The sequence below is a fragment of the Zalophus californianus genome, chromosome 17 (genome assembly GCF_009762305.2).
Source record: "Zalophus californianus isolate mZalCal1 chromosome 17, mZalCal1.pri.v2, whole genome shotgun sequence".
In the NCBI taxonomy this organism is placed as follows: domain Eukaryota; kingdom Metazoa; phylum Chordata; class Mammalia; order Carnivora; family Otariidae; genus Zalophus; species Zalophus californianus.
In genome coordinates, this window is record NC_045611.1 from 28,364,430 (window position 1) to 28,380,420 (window position 15,991).

At 45.1% G+C, this 15,991-nt stretch overlaps 1 protein-coding gene across 1 annotated transcript in view; it reads left to right on the forward strand.

Annotated features, from left to right (window-relative positions):
- Window positions 1–10,821: 10,821 nt before the first annotated feature.
- CES1 (carboxylesterase 1) overlaps window positions 10,822–15,991 on the forward strand; it is a 43,201-nt gene continuing 38,031 nt past the window's right edge. Inside the window, exons 1-2 of the mRNA XM_027618592.2 lie at window positions 10,822–10,941; window positions 14,369–14,576. Coding sequence (XP_027474393.2) covers window positions 10,890–10,941; window positions 14,369–14,576 — 260 coding nt within the window. The 5' untranslated portion in view covers window positions 10,822–10,889. The remainder of the gene's footprint in view (window positions 10,942–14,368; window positions 14,577–15,991) is intronic.

The following is a 15,991-nucleotide window of genomic DNA, read 5'->3' on the forward strand; positions in this document are numbered from 1 at the left end:
TTGAGAGTTAAGGCCAGTTTCTAGGATTTTACTCTTCAGACCATCTAGCTCCATGCAAGAAACCTTAGGGAGTTTCCCAGGGGAAAAGCATTCAGCCCAGTCAACCGCCACTGAAGCACGAAGATCTGTATTATTTACAGAGCTAATGGGATGCTAGGAGGCCATACACATTAAGCAAAACTGAGGTGTGGCATGAGGTTTTGTAAGCTCCAGCCTCATGCATTACTCTGCAGAATCACCATAAGCCAGGAATGGGCTTCCAGGCTACAGCCAGACATGACAAGTTCTGGGAGTAGCTGCCTGTTTGTGGAATTGGCTAATGTCACAAGCAGGCATGTGATTAAATAGTGAGATTGAGGGAATAATCCCTCCCTCCCTTTTATATTTTGCTAAGACAGCATTCTAAAATTTTTTTAGGCTGAGGACCAGGGCTTTTTCCTAGGCTGCAAAGATGGCCTGGTCAGGGCAAAAGGTATAATGGTTATATGCCTTAACGTGTGTGTGTGTGTGCGTGTGTGTGTGTGTGTGTGTGTGTGTGTGTGTGTGGTGTGTGCTAAAGTGGTTAGAAACAGTCTTGTTGTCCTCTTAGGAAGACAAGCCAGATGGTCCCCTGTGGATAGAGATGGGGGTCTTCTTTCTTAGGGTGGTCTTTATAACTCCTGTTTCTTTCCTGGAGGAAAGGGAGGAGCCTCAGCCCAGGTCAATCATCATGGAAGCGATCACCTCTGGGGGCTGACTCCAGCGCTGTCACAAAGCCCTTGGCCCTACCCCAGTGCTCCCCTCACTGGCCCTCCACAGTGGCTAGAATGAGTGCAAATCACCATGCTTTTTTGAATTGGAGTCTCCAGATGCTTCATTTCAGCTCTAACCTATGGCCTTGGCCAAGAACCCATGAGCTTTTCTGAGTGTCATGTGCTTTGTGGCTGCTGGTTGCCCAGTTCTCTCAGATGTCAATATTGTCCTGACCTGGACAAGAGCAGGCTTGCCAAAGGACACCAGAAAAATAGTCCAAGCATAGAGAAGGCACAGCTGCCCCTTGACCGCGCCAGCCTGGAGACAACCCTGCTCCGCATCTGCTTCCTCTCCACTGACAAGAACACATCTCATGTCTCCAGTTAAAGGCAGGGGGCTTGGGGTGTGTGACTCCTGGCTGGACGGTGACTTCTCCACCGCAAGTCCGTCTCCACTGGGAGAGGAGCACCATGAAGACTGAGCAAGCAGCAAGCACCTCTGCCGCCCGGTCACTACCTGTTCCAAGACCCCAGCACTCCTGTTACCACCCATCCTCTCAGACAGCCTGAGAGTCTGGGAGGAGTCAGCAGAGGGGCGTGGGCGCTTTGAAGGGTGGAGATGGAGAAGCTCCCAGGAGAGAGAAACCATAGTAGCTCACCCAAAGGCAAGTCAAGCATGTGCTTAGGGAACTAACAAAGTCAGTTTGTCAACAAGGTTTGGATGGCATAACAGATTGGTTAAGACTATGGTCTGGAACATTATGCAACTCTTGTTCGATCCCTAGCTCTTCCTATACTTGATGTTCCTTGCCCATGCTGAGTCCCAGGAGATAGGAGTATCAATTCACAGGGTTCCTTTGAGAACCGAGTGAGGTACTGCATACAAAGCACTCAGCCCCTTGTTTGCCACACAGGGAGCCCTCAATAAATATTTGTCACACGAAAGCCTGAATGAATAGAAGTGGAAAATATAAATAAGTAAAAACACAATACGACAGCCAGAAAATGGCTGTTGTAATACAAATTAGATGTATAACCTTCCAGGATTTTTTTCTATGCAAAGATATGATGGGATATTATACATAACTGGATTTTTAAGTATTTATTTTATTGAAAGATAATTTGTGTGGCTCACTCAGTTAATCGTCCAACTCTCAGTTTTGGCTCAGGTCCTGAATTCAGGGTCTTGGGAGTGAGGCCCCCATCAGGCTCCACGCTCAGGGCAGAGTCGGCTTGTCCCTGTCCCTCCCCCTCTCCTCCTGCCCCCACTAAATAAATAAATAAATAAATAAATAAATAAATAAATAAAATCTTTAAAAAAGAAAGATAATGCACATACCATAAATTCACTTTTTTAAGTGTACAATTCAGTGTTTTTTTGGTAGGATATTCACATAGTTGTATAACCATCAGTGCAATCTAAACCCAGAACATCTCATCACTTCACAAAGAAGCCTCCTACCCATTATCTGTCATTCCTCATGCCCCTCTCCTCTGCCCCGAGCAACCTCTAATCTTTTTGTCTCCATGCATTTGCTTATTCTGGACTTTTCATATAAATAGAATCGTGTAACATGTGGCCTTCTGTGTCTGGTTTCTCTCATTAGTGTACGGTTTTCCAGGTTCATCCATGTTGTAGCAAGTATCCATACTTTGTTTCTTTTCATGGCTGAATAATATTCTATTGTATGGCTAGATCACACTTCATTTATCCATTCATCAATTGATGGTCATTTGGGTTGTTCCTACTTTGGGGTATTAGGAATAATGCTGTTATTTGTGTCTTGTTTTTGTATGGATATGTTCTCAGTTATCTTGGGTATATACCTAGGAGTGGAATTGCTGGGAATATAGTAACTCCATGTTTAACTTTTGAGGAACCACTAAACTGTATCCTATAAAGCAACCACATGTATTTTATAACCTCTTTTTCCCCCTTCACAGGAGATCATGACTGTCTGTCTTTGTCAGTTAATGGGGTGTGCATCACTAGTCTGAGTGAATGCAGAGTATTTCCTTAGCCAGCTGTGCCAGACTATGTTTAAGGAATTCCCTTCTGTTGGACATTCAGTGATTCCATGAAACAGGCTTTGAGCATCTTCATCTTCCTTGTGTCCCCAAGCAGACACATGAGACTCTCCCAGGTATACCCAGAGCACTTTGTATCCCTCTGTTTTGGGGCTTTCACATTGTGCAGTGGTCCACCAAACACACACACCAGGCATCTTATCCACCACATGGTGAGCTCCTTGAGAAGAAGGAATATCCCTTGAATTCGTCTCTGTACCAGCATCATGTCTGGCATTTGGTAAATGGAGAATGAATGAGTAAATGGAATATTGAATAAATGGAATGATGGTTGGATGATTAGAGCCAGGGACTGTGGAGACCTAGAGTTCATTCACTGTAAAAGTATTCTGCCCAAAGATCCCTGCCTGGAGAAGGAATGCATTCCCTGACCCTGGAGTTATGTGACAAGAGGCTGAGTGACTTGACAGGAATATTGTAAAGTTAATTTAGATGTCAAAAGGGAACCGGATCGGGGGGCAGAGCAAGATGGCGGAGGAATAGGAGACCTGAATTTCGTCTGGTCTCAGGTATTCAGCTGAATAGGGATCAAACCATTCTGAACACCTATGAACTCAATAGGAGATTGAAGAAAAGAATAGCAACAATTCCCTGAACAGAAAAGCGACCACTTTCTGGAAGGTAGGACGTGCAGAGAAGTGAATCTGAGGTGATATTTGGGAGGATAGATGGTGGGGGAGGGGGCCTCCATCAGCCACTTCTGGCAAGTGCTAGAGCCGCGGAGCACAAAATCGGAACTTTTAGGAGTCGGCTCCACTGAGGGACGTCGCTCCAGTGGCTAAGCGGGGGGTGGAACCCTCACGGGACAGTGTGGTCTCAGGACCCTCGGGGTCACAGAAAGACCGGGGGAGCCTGAGTGCGGCAGAGCTCCCGGGTATCGGAGCGGGGAAGCCGGCTGCAGAGACGGAGCCGAGGCGCAGGCTCTCAGCTCGGGGTTGCCATAAACTGTGATCCGCGGCCCAGTCGGGCCACTGCTCCTCCAGCAGGGACCCCAACAAGCGGCAGATCCGGGGGGACTCCCCTCCCTCCCCTGGGAGGAGCGACGCGGGACCGCACCGCAGGGATCTGCTGGGTTTGGAGATTCCACACCGAGTCAGGTGCCAGAGATAGAAACACTCGGTCACAGGCCAGGTGAGCACAGAGTCTGGCCGGAGACCGGGGACACGGGAGTGACTGCTTTTCTCTGGGGGCGCACTGAGGAGCGGGGCCCTGAGTTCTCGGCTCCTCCGGGGTGGAGATTGGGAGGCCACCATTTTCACTGTTGTCCTCCAGAGCTGTACCGAGAGCTTGCAGGAAACAAAAGCTCCCGAGAGCAAACCCGAACAGATTGCTTAGCCTGGACTGACAAGGGCGGGGCAATTCTGCCTCCGGCAAAGACATTTGGGAACCACGGCAACAGGCCCCTCCCCCAGAAGATCAGCACAAACAGCCAGCAAGCCAAGACCAAGTTTACCGATCTATGAGGACAGCAGAACTCCAGCGCTAGGGGAATAGTGCACATAGAATTCATGGCTTTTTTACCATGATTCTTTAGTCTTTCAAAGTTAATTTGTTTAAGTGTGGGTTTTTTTTTTTGAATTTTTCTTTTTCCCTTTTTCAACCAACATCTTATCAATACCTTTTTTAAAAAAACATTTTTAGGGCTCCTGGGTGGCTCAGTTGGTTAAGCAACCGCCTTCGGCTCAGGTCATGGTCCTGGAGTCCCGGGCTGGAGTCCCGCATTGGGCTTCCTGCTCAGTGAGGAGCCTGCTTCTCCCTCTGACCCTCCCCCCTCTTATGTACTCTCTCTCTCTCTCATTCTCACTCTCTCAAAATAAATAAATCTTTAAAAAAAATAAAAAATAAAATATTTTTATTTTTCATTTTTAGAGTCATAGTCTATCCCTTCATAGTAGTTACCCTCATTTTTGGCATATATATATAAGTTGTTCTCTCTTTAAAATTTTGAGTTACAGTTTCTTCTAACAGATCAAAATATACCCTAAATCTCTAGTGTGTGGCTTTGTTCTAGTCCCCTGCCTGATCACATTCTCTCCCCCTTTTTTTCTTTCTCTTTTTTTTAAATCCTCTTCTTTCTTTTTTCAAACAACTTCTTATCAACTCCTTTTATAAGATTTTTTATAATTTTCATCTTTACAGTCATATTCCATCCCTTCATCATATCAACCCTTATTTTGTACATATATAAGTCTTTCTTTCTTTAAAATTTTGGGAGGCACTTTCTTCTAAAAGCCAAAATCTAGTGTGTGGCTCTGATCTATACACCAACCTGATCATATTTGATCATATTCTGTTTTTATGTTTTGTTTTGTTCTGTTTTTGTTTGTTTTTATCTTTTTCTTTTTCTTTGTTTCCCTCTTTCTTTTTTCTTTCTTTCCCTTACTATTCCCCTGGTTTCAGGTCTTTTCTGACTTGTTTAGAGTATATTTTCTGGGGACGTTGTTACCCTGTTAGCATTTTGTTCTCTCATTCATCTATTCTCCTCTGGACAAAATGACAAGACGAAAAAAATCACCTCAAAAAAAAGAACAAGAGGTAGTACCGTCTGTCAGGGACCTACTCAATACGGACATTAGTACGATGTCAGACCTAGAGTTCAGAATCATGATTTTAAAGATACTAGATGGGCTTGGAAAAAAGCGTGGAAGTTATTAGAGAAACCCTTTCTGGAGAAATAAAAGAACTAAATCTAACCAAGTGGAAATCAAAAAGGCTATTAATGAGGTGCAATCAAAAATGGGGGCACTAACTGCTAGGATAACTGAGGCAGAAGAGAGAATCAGCGATATAGAAGACCAAATGATGGAAAATAAAGAAGCTGAGAAAAAGAGAGATAAACAACTACTGGATCACGAGGGCAGAATTCGAGAGATAAGCGATACGATAAGATGAAACAACATTAGAATAATTGGGATCCCAGAAGAAGAAGAAAGAGAGAGAGGGACAGAAGGCATATTGGAGCAAATAATAGCAGAGAACTTCCCTAATGTGGGGAAGGAAACAGGCATCAAAATCCAGGAGGCACAGAGAACCCCTCTCAAAATCCATAAAAGTAGGTCAACACCCCGACATCTAATAGTAAAACTTACGAGTCTCAGAGACAAAGAGAAAATCCTGAAAGCAGCTCGGGAGAAGAGATATGTAACCTACAATGGTAGAAACATTAGATTGGCAACACACCTATCCACAGAGACCTGGCAGGCCAGAAAGGACTGGCATGATATCTTCAGAGCACTAAACCAGAAAAATATGCAGCCAAGAATACTATATCCAGCTAGGCTGTCATTGAAAATAGAAGGAGAGATAAAAAGCTTCCAGGACAAACAAAAACTAAAGGAATTTGCAAACACGAAACCAGTCCTACAAGAAATATTGAAGGAGGTCCTCTAAGCAAAGAGAGAGCCTAAAAGGAGCATAGATCAGAAAGGAACACAGACAATATACAGTAACAGTCACCTTACAGGCAATACAATGGCACTAAATTCTTTCAATAGTTACCTGAATGCAAATGGGCTAAATGCCCCAATCAAAAGACACAGGCTATCAGATTGGATTAAAAAATAAGACCCATTGATATGCTGTCTGCAAGAGACTCATTTTAGACCCAAAGACACCCCCAGATTGAAAGTGAGGGGGTGGAAAACCATTTAACATGCTAATGAACACCAAAAGAAAGCTGGGGTGGCAATCGTTATATCAGACAAATTAGATTTTAAACCAAAGACTGTAATAAGAGATGAAGAAGGACACTATATCCTACTTAAAGGGTCTACCCAACAAGAAGATCTTAACAATTGTAAGTATCTATGCCCCAACGTGGGAGAAGCCAATTATATAAGGCAATTAATAACAAAACTAAAGAAACACATTGACAACAATACAATAATACTGGGGGTCTTTAACACCCCCCTGACTGAAATGGACAGATCATCTGAGCAAAAGATCAACAAGGAAATAAAGACTTTAAATGACACACTGGACCAAATGGACTTTACAGACATATTCAGAACATTCCATCCCAAAGCAACGGAATACACATTCTTCTCTAGTGCCCATGGAACATTCTCCAGAACTGATCACATCCTAGGTCACAAATCAGGTCTCAACTGGTACCAAAAGACTGGATTATTCCCTGCATATTTTCAGGCCACAATGCTTTGAAACTAGACTCAATCACAAGAGGAAAATCAGAAAGAACTCAAATACATGGAGGCTAAAGAGCATCCTACTAAAGAATGAATGGGTCAACCAGGACATTAAAGAAGAATTTAAAAAATTCATGGAAACAAATGAAAATGAAAACACAACTGTTCAAAATCTTTGGGATGCAGCAAAGGCAGTCCTGAGAGGAAAGTATATAGCAATACAAGCCTTTCTCAAGAAACAAGAAAGGTCTCTAATACACAACCTAACCCTACACCTAAAGGAGCTGGAGAAAGAACAGCAAATAAAGCCTAAACCCAGCAGGAGAAGAGAAATAATAAAGATCAGAGTAGAAATCAATGAAATAGAAACCAAAAGAACAGAACAGATCAACGAAACTAGGAGCTGGTTCTTTGAAAGAATTAACAAGACTGATAAACCCCTGGCCAGACTTATCAAAAAGAAAAGAGAAAGGACCCAAAACAACAAAATCATGAATGAAAGAGGAGAGATCACAACCAACACCAAAGAAATACAAGCAATTATAAGAACATATTATGAGCAACTCTATGCCAGCAAATTAGATAACCTGGAAGAAATGGGTGCATTCCTAGAGATGTATCAACTACCAAAACTGAACCAGGAAGAAATAGAAAGCCTCAACAGACCTATAACCACTATGGAAATTGAAGCAGTCATCAAAAATCTCCCAAAACCAAAAGCCCAGGGCCAGATGGTTTCCCAGGGGAATTCTACCAAACATTTAAAGAAGAATTAATACCTATTCTTGTGAAACTGTTCCCAAAAATAGAAATGGAAGGCAAACTTCCAAACTCGTTTTATAAGGGCACCATTACCTTGATCCCCAAACCAGACAGAGACCCCATCAAAAAGGAGAATTACAGACCAATATCCTTGATGAACATGGATGCAAAAATTCTCACCAAAATACTAGCCAATAGGATCCAACAGTACATTAAAAGGATTATTCACCACGACCAGTGGGATTTATCCCTGGGTGCGAGGTTGGTTCAACATCCGCAAATCAATCAACGTGATACAATACATTAACAAAAGAAAGAACAAGAACCATATGATCCTCTCAATAGATGTAGAAAGAGCATTTGACAAAGTACAGCATCCTTTCTTGATCAAAACTCTTCAGAGTATAGGGATAGAGGGCACATACCTCAATATCATAAAAGCCATCTAGGAAAAACCTACAGCGAATATCATTCTCAATGGGCAAAAACTGAGAGCTTTCCCCCTGAGGTCAGGAACGCGGCAGGGATGTCCACTATCACCACTGCTATTCAACATAGTATTAGAAGTCCTAGCCACAGCAATCAGACAACAAAAGAAAGCAAAGGCATCCAAATCGGCAAAGAGGAAGTCAAACTCTCACTCTTTGCAGATGATATGATACTGTATGTGGAAAACCCAAAAGACTCCACCCCAAAACTGCTGGAACTCATACAGGAATTCAGTAAAGTAGCAGGATATAAAATCAATGCACAGAAATCAGTGGCATTCCTATACACCAACAACAAGACAGAAGAGAGACAAATCAAGGAGTCGATCCCATTTACAATTGCACCCAAAACCATAAGATACCTAGGAATAAATTTAACTAAAGAGGCAAAGGATCTGTACTCAGAAAACTATAAAACACTCATGAAAGAAATTGAAGAAGACACAAAGAAATGGAAAAACGTTCCATGCTCATGGATTGGAAGAACAAACATTGTGAAGATGTCCATGCTACCTAGAGCAATCTACACATTCAATGCAATCCCCATCAAAATACCATCCACTTTTTTCAAAGAAATGGAACAAATAATCCTAAAATTTGTATGGAACTAGAAGAGACCCCGAATAGCCAGAGGAATGTTGAAAAAGAAAAGCAAAGCTGGCGGCATCACAATTCCGGACTTCCAGCTCTATTACAAAGCTGTCATCATTAAGACACCATAAGTATGGTGCTGGCACAAAAACAGACACATAGATCAATGGAATAGAATAGAGAGCCCAGAAATGGACCCTCAACTCTACGGTCAACTCATCTTGGACAAAGCAGGAAAGAATGTCCAATGGAAAAAAGACAGTCTCTTCAACAAATGGTGTTGGGAAAACTGGACAGCCACATGCAAAAGAATAAAACTGGACCATTTCCTTATACCACACACAAAAATAGAATCTAAATGGTTGAAAGACCTAAACGTGAGACAGGAATCCATCAAAATCCTAAAGGAGAACACAGGTAGCAACCTCTTTGACCTCAGCCGCAGCAACTTCTTTCTAGAAACATCGCCAAAGGCACGGGAAGCCAAAGGCAAAAATGAACTATTGGGATTTCATCAAGATAAAAAGCTTTTGCACAGCAAAAGAAACAGTCCACAAAACCAAAAGACAACCGACAGAATGGGAGAAAATATTTGCAAATGACATATCAGATAAAGGGCTAGTATCCAAAATCTATAAAGAACTTCTCAAACTCAACACCCAAAGAACAACTAATCCAATCAAGAAATGGGCAGAAGACATGAACAGACATTTTTCCAAAGAAGACATCCAAATGGCCAACAGACACATGAAAAAGTGCTCAACATCGCTCGGCATCAGGGAAATCCAAATCGAAACCTCAGTGAGATACCACCTCACACCCGTCAGAATGGCTAAAATTAACAAGTCAGGAAACGACAGATGTTGGCGGGGATGTGGAGGAAGGGGAACCGTCCTACACTGTTGGTGGGAATGCAAGCTGGTGCAACCACTCTGGAAAACAGTATGGAGGTTCTTCAAAAAGTTGAAAATAGAGCTACCATGCGATCCAGCAATTGCACTACTGGGTATTTACCCCAAAGATACAAATGTAGGGATCCGAAGGGGTACGTGCACCCCGATGTTTATAGCAGCAATGTCCACAATAGCCAAACTGTGGAAAGAGTTGAGATGTCCATCGATAGATGAATGGATAAAGAAGAGGTGGTATATATACATACACACACACACACACACACACACACACACACACACACACAATGGAATATTATGCAGCCATCAAAAGGAATGAGATCTTGCCATTTGCAACGACATGGATAGAACTGGAGGGTATTATGCTGAGCAAAATAAGTCAACCAGAGAAAGACATGTATCATATGACCTCACTGATATGAGGAATTCTTAATGTCAGGAAACAAACTGAGGGTGGCTGGAGTGGTGGGGGGTGGGAGGGAGCGGGTGGCTGGGTGATAGACATTGGGGAGGGTATGTGCTATGGTGAGCGCTGTGATTGTGCAGAACTGTTGAATCACAGATCTGTACTTCTGAAACAAATAATGCAACATATGTTAAGAAAAAAAAAGAAGAAGATAGCAGGAGGGGAAGAATGAAGGGGATTAAATCGGAGGGGGAGACGAACCATGAGAGACGATGGACTCTGAAAAACAAACTGAGGGTTCTAGAGGGGAGGATGGTGGGGGGATGGGTTAGCCTGGTGATGGGTATTAAGGAGGGCACATTCTGCATGGAGCACTGGGTGTTATGCACAAACAATGAATCATGGAACACTACATCAAAAGCTAATGATGTATGTTGATTAACATAACAAAAATATAAAATAAAAAAGCCATCTGTCTGTTCCTGCCTGCCTTGGGAAATTCACAGTGCTCCTAAGTTTCGAGTTCTGCAAGGGCGAAGGCCTTACGTAACAGGCTGCTGGTTGAGTCTGTGGCTGTCTGTAATCGGAGATTCAGTCCAGTTTGTTTGCATGAAAGAGGGTGAACTCTGGGTGGGCGTGGCCTAGAGGCCTGCAGAGGTCCAGAGCCATAGGGCTGTGGTGTGGGAGTGGAGCAATGGGGTGGGACCTGAACAGACTCTTTAAGTGGTGTAGACAGCTTGAGGCCCTGGAGCTGCAATCCCCCTACGATGTGGCTCTTTGCTCTGGTCCTGACCTCCCTCGCCACTTCCATGACTTGGGGTGAGTCCTTCTGAAATAAAATAGCGGGGTGCGTTTGGAAATCCTTGCCCGGGCGCGAGGTGGGGGAGAACGTGGTGGGGGAGATGCATGGAGGGGGAGGGTATGGCAGGTCCAGTTCTGCAGCAGCCAGCGCCCTCTGGACTTCACCTGCTTGGTGCCCAGACAGTACCTGCCAACCTGAGACACAGGGGAGCATGAACACTCCCACACTGCAGCTGTGTGTGCCCTGTGCAGGAGGGCAAAGAGCTAACCTCATGCTTCCCCGGTTGGGGATTCCAGAGAGCGTTTATTTTCTGCTTGATTATTCGTCTGTGTATGGCCAAATCATGGAGAGGGGCTTAGCAGAATATTAATAGGAGTATCCCAGGCTTTCTGCAATTTGCATCAGGCCTCTTCACCTTTAGGGAAATCCGACATTACTACAGTAATGGAAAAACGAAAATCCTCCTTGGATTTCTTTGGGCTACCATAACAGGGACTAATGGAGGTCTTTCCTAAAAGCAAAGTGGCTTAATGCAACCTGCAGAAAGTCCAGGATACTCTTTGCTTTGTGCCATTTCTGCTTAGGAAAAGTTTCATAGGAACACTCTACCTTCGGATGGCAGGCTAGGGACCTGTATGCACTGTGGATCCAGAGTGTGTAGGTTTGAATCCCAGCTCAGCACTTACCAGCTGGCTGTCCTTAGGCATCGTGCTTTAGTTTTCTTTGCCTTGGTTTCCCCCACTCTAGCATGAGAACGACGACAGTAGCTATGTCATTGGGCTGTTGTGAGGATAAAACAGGTTGTTTCTAAGGAGTGCCTGGTATGGAGAGTGCAAACAAAGGATTTATAAATAAAGGAGTTGTTTTAAGATGTAGTGTAGTAATAGAAAACTTGATGTATGGTGAGGCCAACAGATCAGGAGCCAATGGCCATAACTTGCCACTCCCAGTTCCCAGGAGGAGGAGGCATGCACCCCACCGTCTTGCACCCTGAGGTGATGCTCACGGTGGGTTAGAGGAAGAGGAAGGAGGGAGGAATTTCGGGCAAGAGCCCTTATCGTGGTTGTCAGGGGAAGAAAGAGGTGAGACAGGATAAGCAGGTTTTGGATTGGTATACTAACCAATTTCAGCAAGTTCTGTGGCACAAAGACTTCCCACAGTTGTTTTTTTTTTTTAAAGACAAGTCACTCTTTTTTTTTTTTTAAAGATTTTATTTATTTATTTGAGAGAGAGAATGAGAGACAGAGAGCATGAGAGGGAAGAGGGTCAGCGGGAGAAGCAGACCCCCTGCCGAGCAGGGAGCCTGATTTGGGCCTCGATCCCGGGACTCCAGGATCATGACCTGAGCCAAAGGCAATCGCCCAACCAGCTGAGCCACCCAGGTGCCCGACTTCCCACAGTTTTTAGGTACCTGGCCCTGGAGTGATTAGGGCAGCATGGTAATGGCTTGGCCTGGGATGGCCTGATAAAGAAGGTGATTGGGGTACAGGCTCTGCATGCTGGAAGGGAAGTTGATTTCTATCGCTAGAACTGGCTAACTCTGAGAGGGGCAGTCCCTCCAGGGTCAGCAAGGCCCCAGAGGTCAAGCATCAGCGTACACAAAATAAAGCACATGATTACTACAAGAGTTTAGCACGGGGCCCCAGAATGCATCTGTGCTAGTTTATAGGCAGGCAAACGGACTCAGAGAGTGCTGAAATGACAGGGAAATGGACTTGCCCAAGGTCCACTGGAAAATTATGCTCTGGAATCTGTCTAATGGCTCCTGAATGGAGAGCCAGGGCTGAGACCCTCAGAACCGTGAGGGCCCAGGCCCCATCTGCATTTCACCTTCGTTCTGATAGTGACACTGTCGGAAACCTGGGACTGAACGTGAGGGCAGAGTAAGAACTGAAGGAGGAGGGGATTATTCCCTTACTGCCGGTTACCCCATGGCAAGGCCATCCCATTTCCCACTTTAGAAAGTCCATGCTGGCTGCCTCCATTTCCTCAGCTTCCTCATCTGTAAAATGGGCATCTAGTGAAGATGAATTTAAGTGAACCAGAATGTGCATCTGGCACATACTAAGTACTCAGCATGTAAAACTTACATGTGTACTTATGTAATACAGAATAAACATTACGTGGGTACTTAGGTAATATGACATGTGCTGACTGCTCCTGTTACCATAACTGTTATGCTTCTCACCCCATCCACACCCTTGCTCACCCTTGGCCATTGGGCTTCTGTCCACTTCATCTCTGTTGCGGGTTAGCATTGGATATTCTCCTCTAAGACTAAATCTGGATTGCCCTTTCTTGTTCTGGCCACACACTTGGAGGGAGAAGTTGACCTTTTGTCTATGTCTACAAGGGAGCAAGTGGAAGGATGCCAGGCGAGAAAGCATTTCAGATAAGAAAACATAGACACAGAGGCCTCTGAGGCAGGACGAGGCAAGACTTTGAGGAGGGCCATGGTCGAGAGTTCTGAGTGCCCCCCTGCACGCGCAAGCTCAGGCAGGTCCACAGTAGGTGGAACCAGGACTGGGGTGGAAGGGGCAAGGAGACAGGGGCAGCTCGGTGGGGAGGAACTGCCTGCCCCACAAGGACAGAACAGGTAGGAATTGGACCCCCGCTCTCTCTCCCCCTCTGGACAGCCTTGCTCAGAGCCACCAGAAGAATCCCCTGCGAGATGATGCGTGTCGCTCTTGCATACTCCACGACTGTTCACTGCTGCTCATGTACCCACTAAATAAAGCCCCAAACCTTAGCCTGGCACTGAGGCCCCCCAGGCCTGAACCTCCCTCACAATACAGGCTGCTGTCTGCTCCCCATTGACTCCCTCCGGCTCACATGGACCCTTCCTTCTTCCTCAGGCCAGCCTTTGCATTTTGCTCTCAGAGCCTAGCCTCTGCTCTGCCTTACACCTGTATCCCCCCCCCTCATCTATCTCCTGCTGTTCACTCCCCCCTCCCTCCCTGCCTCTTCCAGCCCCTGTGGGGATTTCACTGGTATCTCTCTCAGGACACCGGCCCCTTTCTTCCCACCGAGTAGGGTCAAGTGTGTTGGTGGCTCATGCCCCCTCCACTGTTCAGGGATTCCCAGAGGAGGGATGGCCTCTCTTGTTCATGCTGCGTGCCAGGATGCAGCTCAGCGCCTAGGGCCTAATGGCTAATTGTTGCCGGAGGCTCCTAAGAGTGGCAACCAAATGGCTGTTCCCCTCAGCAACTCTCATTCTTGCATTTCTTTTTTACTTGATGCTATTATACCTCCAGTTCCAATTTGCTCCTCTAGATGGCCCCGTGTAAGAAATGACAGTTAACCTTCTCTCTTTACATAGAAGAAACCCAGGCCTTGAGGGTTTAGGTGACTCATTCAAGGTCACCTGCTCAAGGTGGAAGACCCACCATGAGTCCAGGTCAGACCTCTTGCCGCTGATGTGTCCTCTTTCCTCTGGATGTCCAGGAGGGCACCCGTCTTCACCACCTGTGGTGGACACCGTGCAAGGCAAAGTCCTGGGCAAGTACGTCAGCTTAGAAGGATCTGCACAGCCTGTGGCCATCTTTCTGGGAGTCCCTTTTGCCAGGCCTCCTCTTGGATCCCTGAGGTTTGCTCCGCCACAGCCTGCAGAGCCATGGAACTTCGTGAAGAATACCACCTCTTACCCTCCCATGTAAGTTGGCATCTCTCAGTGGGCATGTTGGCCTCAAAGTGATGCAGGAAGGAGCCAAGGCAACGTGCTGAGTGGCTTTGTACCGAAATCTCCAAGCCGTTGTAAATCTTTAAAACACCTTCCAGAGCTCACATCTCTTTATTCAACAAACATTTATTGAGCACGTTCTAGGGTTCCTAGGATCCGTGAATGTACAGAAAAGTATCCCTACCTTCATGGAGCTTACATTTGAGCAGGGAGAGATGGATGATGAACAAAAAATAGCAAATCAATGAATAAATTATGCAATACGTTAGACTATGGTAAATGCCTGGGGAGAAGATTAGAAGTTGAGCAAGTGAGGGAGATCAAAAGTAACGATAAGCAGGGTAGACCAGGAGATGTGTAGGTGGGGAGTGCTTTGGGGAGTTGACCTGGAAAGTTCTCAGCACCTAGGTGTGTCTAAGTACCTATTCATGAGCAGAACCATGACTGGTGTGTCCCTATCACCCTGACCAAGCTGGGCAAAGAAGCCAACAGCTGCCTCCCCCAGGCACCTCAGATGCTTACATGTATCCATTATGACATTATTCACCTCAGCAAGGCATTCTGGAAATTTCCAGGGTCCTGCCCCTTGCTGCTTTCCCTTCTTCTCTTCTTCCTCCTCCCTCCCTCCCTCCCTTTTGTTTTAAAAAATAATATTTGCTCTTTTTACTCCTGATTGCCAGTGTAATACATACTTATTACAGAAAAGGGAGGAAGTACAGGTAAGTAAAGGTAAGAAAATGAAAATCACATACAATTCTTCCACTGAGAGAGAGAACAGCTATTCATATTTTAGATTGTTTTTGTAATCTTTTATCTGTTGCATATTTTCTCCCTTAAAAATAGAATCCATAAGACTCTGCAGTTTCAATGTGTGGGTCCTCCCCCTCACACACACACCAAGAAACTAATCTCCGACAGCAGCTGCATGTCCTACAATTCAACTAATTCTTACACTGCTCTGCCTGGAGTTAATGTCAGATCCCACAGGTTAAGGACTTGGCCCCACAAGACTGCTCTCTGCTTCCAATGCCAATTACAAGTCCAAGTTGCTACCCATGCTTGTGACCTCGGCTATAAATCAAAAGTTCCTCCAACTCCCTCCTTGGGTTCCATTAATTTGATCGAGTGGTCATAGAACTCAGGAAACTGGTTTATTCACTACATTACCAGTTCATTGCGAAGGTTATTAGGGGATATGAATCAATAGCCAAATGAAGAGATCCATGGGGAGAGGTCCTGAATAAAGGAGCTTCTGTCCTTCTGGAGTTGGGGGTCCAGCACAGTGGCCATGAAAGCTTTCTGGTTCGCCAACTTGGAAACTCCCTGAATCCTGTCCTGTGGTTTTTTAAGGAGGATTTGTTATGTAGTCATGACTGATGAAACCAGTG